Here is a 9,694-nt window from a genome sequence, read left to right on the forward strand (position 1 = left end):
TGCTGGGGAAACCGCTTCCCAAACCCATCACCCGCCCTGGGGACCGGCGGCCCTGCTGGGGACCCGGCCCTGGGGGCTGCCCGGGGGTCTCACAGCCACTATAGGGAGGGGGGTAACACCAAAATATTAATCTTAAGGGCAAATTGAAGGATGTTGGCAGTGGCAGAATAACTGGGGCAAAAAGGTTTCCATGGAAACTGTGGTTTCTATGTTGCAGGAGGATGCTGTCACCCTGGCAACTGGTCCATTTCTACCCCCCCACCCCCACCCCCCAAATGCAGGCCCTGCTGGTAGCCTGCACCACAGTCCCTGGGGGGGCTGAGGGGGGGGGACGGGCTGCTGCAGAGTGGGGCGGGTGGCAGCAGATGGAGCAGAAGTGTGTCAGGCGAAGGCAGCAAAATGATGGCAGCTCCCCAGGTCCCCGAAGCGCCCTGCCAGCAGCTGGGCTCTCTCGTCGGGGCTGGCCCCGATCACTGGCACCCGGGGGTGGCTTGGCCTAAAACAAAGCCAGAAGGGGAGCAAAGAGGGAAGAAAGTAAAAAGTGCTGAAAAAACAGTTTTTTTCAGCTAAAATTAAGAAATAACAGGAAGAAAAAAGAAAGAAGAAACTGGAAAAGAGCACTAAAAGTGGTATTCAGAGGCCTCAAGGGAAAGGTTTCCCCCTGAACCCACTTTGCTGCCAATAACCCACCTCCAGCAGGCCCCATCCCTTGCACCCTATGGGCTTCTGACCCTCCCTTGTCCCATTTCTGGTTGTTTTTGCAGGAGCAAAAGGAGCCTCCAGTGCCCCAGCAGCAGGGGCTGAGATTGGTTTAGTTCCCTTCCAGGCTGCCATGGAAGGGTTAATAGGAAAAGAAAAGGCTCTAACCAGACAAAAATAGGGAGAAATCTTCGAGAGGAGAGAGAGAGAAGGAGGAGCAGAGAGGGAGAGAAGAAAGGAGGTGGAAGTGGAGGAGGACAGCAAGTGGCGGAGTGAGGAAGAAGAGGAGGGGGAGGAGGAGAAAGGCCTAATGGCTTTTCCATTAATTGCGCCATTATCTGCTTTCATCCCCTCACTGAGCTGTGAGGGCAGGGGCCCAATTCTCACCCATGGGTGGGGCATGGACATGGGGTCCCCAATGGTTGCAGGAACAGCGCTTCCCCCCATGCCTCTGTGCTGGTGTTGGTGCTGCTGTCCTCAGTGGGAGTTTTTGTCTCCCAGCTGACTGACAGATGCTGCATCCCCTTATCTGAAATCTCTTTTCCCACCCCAAAATCTGCTCCTTCACAGCTCTGGGTTGCAGACACCAGCAGTGCTTGGATCTGGCCACCTGATGGAGACCTTCATCCCCTCTTCTCCATTACCCGCCTGCCTTTCCCGAAATGCCTCCATGCACATCCCTCAGCTCCATATGCAGATATTTCCTTTCTGCAGCCTGGCACGGGCTCCCCAGTTCCTGCCCAAGGAAGGATGCTCTGACTCAGTATTGCACACCAAGCCCTGAATGCATAGGATAGGCAGCAGTCCAAGAGGCTCAGGAGGACTCGGAGGGGCTGCAGCACAGCCACCCCCCAGCACAGGGCTCGTATGGGCTGACAGAACCTGCAGCCGTGTCTCACAGTCATGGCAAGCGCGACTGTGAGTTACATATTGCAGAGATCCCAAAATTACTGGGACTGTTTCACACACAAGCTGGGGTCTGGGGGATGCTCAGTTGCTGTCCTCCAGGAAGCTGAATTCTTGGTTATTTTTAGGTGAGGATTATAAATACCTGGGCAAGGCAAGCAGATTTACATTTAAGGTTGTGTTTGCAAATGGCAAACGGTCTGTGGGCCCCAGCACTTGTGCCAGCAGCAACACAGAAAGTGCTTTTGGTGGGATGGGAGGGCCCAGGGCCACCTTTTCTCTAATCCCAGGGCTTGGAGTGAGATGCAGCCCCTTGTCTGTTTCTCCCTAGAATGAGGTGCCCAGGGTGCCACGTTGTCCTCCCAGGTGGCAGTTTGCTGGGAGATGTCCATCCTCTTTCCTGCTGCTAACCCGACCCATCACATCTCCATCAGCATCTCTATAGCTGCCTCCTTCCCAACTCAACCCTCATCTCTATTCCATCCCATCTCTATCCCATCACATCCCCTCTCCAGTCTTCATCCCAATTCCCATCTCCATCCTTATCTCTTTCCCAGCTCCATTCTCATCCCATCTCCATCTCCTTCCAACTTCCACTCACGTCTCTGTTCTATTCCATCCTATCCCATCCCATTTCCAACACCATCCTCTGTCATCACCATCTTCATCCCCTTTCCCAACCTCAAACCCATTTCCATCCCCTTCCCTATGCCAGTCCTCAACCCTACCCCATTCCACTCCTTGTCCATCCTTCCACAGGGCCATATTGTGCCCCATATTCCATCCCTGGACTCACAGCACTCTCCCAAGAGTGGGACAGCGAGCTCTTGGCTTCCCTGTGTAAACAGATCTCCGTGCTGCAGCATCACAGCAAGGCAAAGAGCCCTCCAAAGCCACTCCAGCAGCATCTTACCCATCTGGCTGCATTAACCCTTTCCCACCTGGAGCCCATGAGGTCTCCCAGGGGGGCTGAATGGTGTGAAAACACAGGATTTTGGCACATGGCTGCATTTCTCTCCTCAGTCCAGATCCGTACTGCTGGATCCAAACCAAGTGGAACCATTCACAAGCGGCGGTGGGACAGTGAAACAGGCTCTGCATTCCTCCAGCACCCAGAGGCATATCTGCCCACTCTTCCTCTTTTCAGGAACTAACGCTTTCTGGTGTTTTATTTTCTTCCTCCTGGAATTCAGAATGTTTCCCATTTATTTATTTATTTGTTTTTAAAGAGAGAATTCAGGATCCCCCCCACCCCCGCACTACCCCGCCAGAACTCCGGATAGACCGACTGCTCGTAACCAGCACTGGCCCCACAGATCAGTGCCGAAGGTGAGACAAGAAGAGCATTTTTAAGAGATATTATTGAATCCTTTGGAGAAAAAAAAAAAAAAAGAAGAAAAAAAAAAAAAGAAAATCAAACCCGCCTTCATGGAAATTTCCGTTTTTGAAAAAAAAAAATAATAAAATAATTTAAAAAGATATGAAATAAAGGCAGGACTAAACTTGGATACGTTTATATAAATATGGAAATGAAAACCGTTCCACACGCCTTGCTGCCGCCCCATGGCCAGCCCCGCTCCTTCTGCACACCCCAGGATCTCAGGGGGTTCTCAGCCCACGTGCTGATGTGTAGATGTGGCACTGAGGGACGAGGCTCAGTGGGCAATGAGGCTGACAGCTGGACAGTTGGATGTGATGATCTCAGAGGTCTTTTCCAACCTTAATGATCGTGTGATTCTCAGCACCCTCCTCCTGCCTCAGATTCGGCAGCCACTCACCAAGAAGCTCAGCCAAATGGCAGCTGATGGGTAAAGAGTTGGGTTCACCCAACAGAGCACCTCGCTGGATGGAGATGGGGCACTGGGGGATGGGGAGGAGCTGAGTGCCCTGTGGGTCCTGTCCTGGAGGGTATTACAGGAGATGTGCCCTTGGGCCAGCAGTGTGATGGTGGATGGATGGATGGATGGATGGATGGATGGATGGATGGAGCGGCAGGGTCAGGTGTGCCAACATCCAAACCCCAGCACTGTGAACTCCCATCTCTACAAGAAGAGGATGCCTCGCTGTCAGCTCTTTTTTTTTCCCCTTTGTTTCTACAGAAAATCCCAATTCCCCCAAATAATCCAGCAAAGAGTAAAAAAAAAAAATAAAAATACAAAGATACAAACGTGTCATTGCATTCCCTTCCCAGCCCCGTCCCTCTCACACACACAGGGCTTGAAAGCACCACTGAAAGGTATTCAGTGTGCACGCTGCCAATTGTCACATCTTTCAATGACAGATTTTAAATGAATGTTATTTTGCAAAGGAAAAAAGGAAAGGGGGGGGGGGAAGGGGGAGGGGGGAAAAAGCCCACACTGCTCATCCAAGAGCTGACAAGTCCTAACGGGCCTCATTTTCCAGAGACAAAAATAACTATTTTCAAAATTCACAGCAGGGCCTTCGCCTACACGCGCTGCACCAAGAGAAACCTGTGGGGAGAAATGTAAAACACATTGTGTCAATGGAAATGCACCGTGCATCCAAAATGCTTTTAAAGCTATTTACCCTCTTTCATCCACGCCGGCTCCCATCAGAACGCACGTCCCCACGGGGAGTGCGGGGGCACAGCGCTGTGTCCATGGAGAGGGGATGTGGTGGCACCTCCTGCCCACCTGCAGGAAAGGGGAGGCTGAAGGGATGCTCCTCCCCATGACCCCAGGGCTCCGTGTCCTGCAGTGATGGAGCAGATCTATCAGATCTTCCTGGGGTCTTTGGTCTGTCCTGGGCTTGGCTGCACAGAGAGGAACTTAGGGGTGCCTCCAGCTGTGCAGCCATGGGATCCAAGCAGGCAGAGCTAAAGGGGACCTTTGAGACAAAGCTGCCTCCCATGCATAGGGCTGTCCAGAACCGTTTGTCCTCTGCGTGCGTCAGGGCACTGCTTCCAACCACGTCCTTACAGGCACAGCGCCAAGGCTGCTCCTGGCTTCAAGTCAGCACAGAGAAGCCATGGACAAAGCTGAGGTCCTCATCACGCCAGCCATCCTTCTATAGGGAGGTATAATGGAGAGCTGCCATTGTCTTGTGTCTGGGGAAGCCCTGGAGTTCCTAGATCCAGAGCAAACCAAGCAGCTGCTCAGCAGCATGTAGCAAGTCAGCAACATGTATCTACAAACACCAAGGGAAAAAAATGTAGCCAGACCAGATGCTCCGCACCCCAACTTCGTGCAATACTCACAGCCCGCAGGGTCCTCAAGAAGAATGTGTCTGGCTCTGAAGGGGCTGTGCACAGCCATGACCCTGCATTGCCCACCCCTGCTGGTCTGTCTGCCCTCTCTGTGGCTGCTGGTCCAGCCAAGAGTGTTTGGGGTGAACCCCCTCTCCCTCCATCCCACCCCACTGTGCTGCCATCTCTATCTCCACCCTGGCCAGGCTGCATCGATGCTGGGGACCCTCCGCTCAGATGCGGTTGGACATGAGCCTGGTGTTCAGCTTGCGGAAGAAGGAGCGCAGTTTGCAGATCTTGCACTTCTTCTTCTTGCCCCGACTCTTGGGGGGATCTCCACCACCACCTTCCCACTCTTCCACCTCATCCTCGCTGGCCCAAGGCCCCCAGGCACCTCCGTTGAAGTCAGGATGTGCACGGGGGTTCTCTGCGGGGTAGCGCACAGGGATGGCCGTCCGGTTGTAGTGCACCAGGCGGGTCAGCAAAGCTCGGACCACGTCGGGGCGCTGCTCCGAGAGGTCATAGCGCTCGTAGGGGTCGGCGGTGATGTTGAAGAGCCACACGGATTTTCTCAAGCCGTCGGTCAGCCTCTCCAGGTTCCACCAGCTGCCCGGGAAGTTGGTCAGTGTCTGCGGGGGGATCCAGTCACTGTAGCCCGGGTCCCCAGTGAGGAGCTTCCACTCCCCGACGCGGATGGAGGCCTGCACGGCCGTGTTCCAAATACCAAAGCCATCCTCCAAGGAGCCATACTTGGCGTGGTTGTAGAGGGGGTCAATGTTATGCAGGATTTCAGTTCGCGGTGACTCCTTCCCCTCGCTGATGGCAGGCCAGACGTTGTAACCATCCAGGCCCGGGACATTGCTCAGGTTGCCCCTGGCCAGACTCACCAGGGTCGGGTACCAGTCTGTGATGTGCACCAGTGCCCAGCTGGTCCGTCGCTTGCGCTTGATCAAAGGACTGTGGACAAACCCGATGCCACGCACACCCCCTTCCCAGTATGTCCCTTTGCGGCCCCGTAGCGGCCAGTTGCTTCCCCCAGAGAACGTCTGCCCACCGTTGTCCGTGGAGAAGACAATGACACTGTTGTCATAATAGCCATACTTCTTGAGAGCCCAGGTGATGTTCTTCACTGCCTCATCCATGCACGTCACCATGGCCGCGTACTTGCGGCGAGCGACGTTGCCCATGGAGCGGTAGCGGTAGATGTATTCCTTGGGCGACTGCAGTGGAGTGTGAACTGCCTGGAAGGCCACGTAGATGAAGATGGGCTCCTTGGGGCTGTGTGATGCCAGGATCTTGCTGACACGCTGGGCATAGAGGAAGGTGGAGTACTTCCCGCTCTGGTCCCATGCCACATTCTCCCCTTCATGCAGGTCATAGCCGCAGACACCCGGCCCGTCGCAGTTGTCGTAGGTGTAGTAGTCCACATTGCCCGTCAGGGAGCCCAGGAAGGTGTCGAAGCCCCTGCGGGTGGGCAGGCACTCCTTCTTGTAGAAGCCGAGGTGCCACTTGCCCACCATGTGCGTGGAGTAACCGGCTTCCTGCAGCTTCTGGGGCAGGGTGACCTGGTCAAGGGGCAGACAGTTGGGCTGCCGGGGGCGGATGATGGAGTGCTGCAGCCCTGTGTGGATCTGGTACCTGTGGGAGAGAGACAAATCAGTGATGATGAGAGTAATGCTGGGTGGGACATGGTGTCAGTTTCTGTTCTGGATACCCCAGTAATGTGCAGCTCTCTGTGTCACCCAGCCCAACACCATGGAGCAAGATCTGTGCCAGATACAGGGAGCTCTTTAGCATAGAATCATAGAAGGGTGCTGGCTCATGAAGGAGTTGGCTCCATGTGCTCCTCTGCTTTTCCCCATGGAGTCCTATGGTTGGAATAGTGCTCGAAGATGATCTAGTCCAACTATCAACCCACCACCCCCACTGTGCCCATAACCACATCCCTCAGTGCTACATCTCCATGGTTCTCAAACACCTCCAGGGACAGTGAGCCCCCCACCCCCCTGGGCAGCTGTGCCACTGCAGCACTGCTCTTTTGGAGAAGAAATTTTTCCTAATAGTGAACCTGAACCTCTCCTGGTGCAACTTGAGGCCTGAATACAGATGTATCTTCATCCTCTTTTGTACACTTTGAGCTTCCTTTGGAGCCACCAGGAGAGAGGAGAGGGATTTGTCTGGACCTCACTGAGCTCCACCACCCCAGGCAGTAGGTGACCACATCCACAGCCACCACATCATCAAGGAATGCTCATTAATCTGCCCTCTACAGAAAGTGCTGGGAAATCATACCAGGGCAGGGAAATCATCCCAGTTCTACTCCAGGGAAAGCCCCATCAGTCCCAGGAGGCTGAAGGGCCTGTTACAAGGAGACCAGGACTTGCCCAATATGACAGAGCAGCCTCCCACTCACCCTGCCCTGCTCAGTACAGTACTGAGTGAGCAGCAGGAAAAGCATGGCCCAAGGGAGAGCTAACAGTGCAGGGGAGCATCCTTCCACCCAACAGCCCAGCAGCCAATTCCCATGTGAGAAGAAAACAACCCAAAGTCTGCCGTGTCATCCACACGAGACACCTCGCCCCACCACCAGAGGACCTCATGGGCAGGAACTGCCTCTTCCCAAAGTGACTTTGGTTGCCCAACATTCACACTGCTGGTGATCTGCCACGTGCTATTACAAAACCATGCAAAAATCAACTCTTTACTCAACAGGGCCAGGAAGACTCTTTCCTTTAGAGGAACTCCAGCACGGAATCAGAGAATAACTCAAGTTGGAAGGGATCCATCAGGAGTCCAACTCCAGCAGTGATGAAATATCTACCAATACATTGGGATACCTGCCTTGCAGTGAGTGAGGTTTGAGCCTTGCAGAGCTAAAGGAGAGGAGAGGTCCCATATAGGAATGAGCTCTGGGGTCTTACCGGCCGGTGATCAGCTGGCTGCGGGACGGCGTGCAGATGGGCTGGATGTAGTAGTTCTCCAGCTTCACACCCTCAGCTGCCAACCTGTCCAAGGTGGGTGTCTGGATGTCAGAGCCGTGGTACCCGACGTCGTGGTAGCCCTGGTCATCGGTCAGGATGAAGATGATGTGTGGCGGGCGGGTGAAGGCAGGAGGCAGCGGTTTCTCCATAGGGCTCGTAGGCACGTCGGCCACCAAGCCAGGCTTCATCCAGTCCCAGGATAAATAGCCAAAGCTGAGCAGGCTGACCAGCGAGAAGCCGGTGAGGGCGTACACAGCCATCCCAGAGCTGCGTGCTGTGCGAGCTGCCCTACAGCCCCGGCATCACAGTGACACGTGGGGGTGTTGTCCCCTCCTCGGACAGCCCCCAGCTCAGGGGATGGTGGGTGGGAGCTGAGCGGTTCGAGCTCCCATCGAGGCTCACTCACACGCACACAAAGAGCCCGGCGCGGCGGGGCTGGGTTGCAATCGGTCGAAAGAAAACAAGCATCGCGCCGCTCCAATCAAACACACATGCACGGCTTTCCTTCCCTCGCGTGGTGATTAGGAACAGCCCCAAAGCAACTCAGGGAGCGCTACAAGCACTTTTGGGCTTCTCAACGCGTCTCTCTCTTTGTTTTTTATTTCCCCTGTTATTTCTTCCCAAAGCAGCACAGAAAACCCACTCCGCCCCAGCGCCGTGCTGGCTCAGGATGAGCCGATCCTTTTACTTACACTCCCGCAGAAGAGGGTGCTAAAGTTCAAGCCCAGCTGTGTCGCTCTCCCGTCCTCACCCTTTGGGGAACAGCCGCTATTTCCTTTTCTCACCGTCCTCTCCCGAAGAATTTCTCGCCCAGTCCACACCACCATGGCTTTTTTCCCCCTCTTTTCTTTCTTTTTCTTTCTCCTCTCTTTCCCCAAAGTCCCAGTCTGGAATCTCAGAGCTGCGGGGAGGGCAGGAAGGCTGCGCTGAGCCACACGGGGCTTTAAGGACAGGGGGATGCAGCCTCCGAGGGACACTGTGAGTCCACACATCTGCCCGGACCGTGGGCGCAGCGGCCAGGTTTATGGGGAGCTGCGAGCTCGGCCCCTCCCCGCTCACTCAGAGACTCCAGGAAAAAGCTGGGAAAACCCAAAGCGTGCAGGGTCCTAAGCGGGGCTGCCGGCCTCTCCACGGCACGGCTCCTGCAGCGCGATGCTCAGCCCCATCCCGCAGCCCCCAGCACCCACCCAGCCCCGTGCGGAGAGCACGAGGGCAAAGGAGAGCTGCAGAAACTTGTTGGGACGTCTCCAGTTGTTGCAGCAGGGCACTGCAGGGTGTGCTGATAGTGATGTGTATGTGTGTGTTATGGGATGGGGACTGCTGCACCCATTTTGTAAGTGGGGAAACTGAGACAGAGAGAGACTGACTGCCATGGTCACAACCAACCCAGGGCAGGGTTTGGTGTAAAATAGGGGTCCATGCCCATACGAAAGTGCTGAGCTGGGCTTAGGGCACTGGGACAAGGGGCCACATTGTTGCCTCAGTGCTCTGGGGGAATTTGGGGAGAGCTGAGAGAGAAGCTCTTGTATAATTCCTTTTGCAGGGTTTGCATCCATGAGGGATCAGTACAGCACTGAGCAGGGCACAAACCTCACTCCTCGACTTTCCTTAGGGCAGGACTTGGCACAGAATGGGGGTGTTGGAAGCACACACTGCTCACAGAACATAAGAGATCCAGGTGAGCATTTCAGAACCATTATGTCCTTGACTGGATGGGAACAGAAGGCTCCCAATACACAGTGCTTCCCAGCATGTCCCCCTCAACCCACGCACCCCCCATGTCTGCCTTTAGGACCGCAGGGCTGCAGTGGCAGGGGCTCAGTGTAGGCTCTGGGATGGCTCTGAAGAGCATTAGCTCCGAGGAGCAGCTGAGCCAGATGGCTCCCCTCTGTGGGGCCCCCTG

General features: G+C 55.0%; 1 protein-coding gene and 1 long non-coding RNA gene across 2 annotated transcripts; one reads left to right on the plus strand and one right to left on the minus strand.

Annotated features, from left to right (window-relative positions):
• Positions 1–5,017: 5,017 nt before the first annotated feature.
• Positions 5,018–9,678, minus strand: ARSI (arylsulfatase family member I). The gene is made up of 2 exons (XM_015875734.2): positions 7,732–9,678; positions 5,018–6,448 (listed from the first exon to the last, which is right to left on the minus strand). The coding sequence occupies exons 1-2, from the start codon at positions 8,049–8,051 to the stop codon at positions 5,044–5,046; spliced, it is 1,725 nt and encodes a 574-aa protein (XP_015731220.1). The 5' UTR covers positions 8,052–9,678; the 3' UTR covers positions 5,018–5,043.
• Positions 6,045–7,657, plus strand: LOC107320148. The gene is made up of 2 exons (XR_001558146.1): positions 6,045–6,133; positions 7,523–7,657. It is a non-coding gene; the product is annotated as an uncharacterized LOC107320148 (long non-coding RNA).
• Positions 9,679–9,694: the final 16 nt, after the last annotated feature.

This window comes from Coturnix japonica, chromosome 13 (assembly GCF_001577835.2).
Source record: "Coturnix japonica isolate 7356 chromosome 13, Coturnix japonica 2.1, whole genome shotgun sequence".
NCBI classification, from domain to species: Eukaryota; Metazoa; Chordata; class Aves; order Galliformes; family Phasianidae; genus Coturnix; species Coturnix japonica.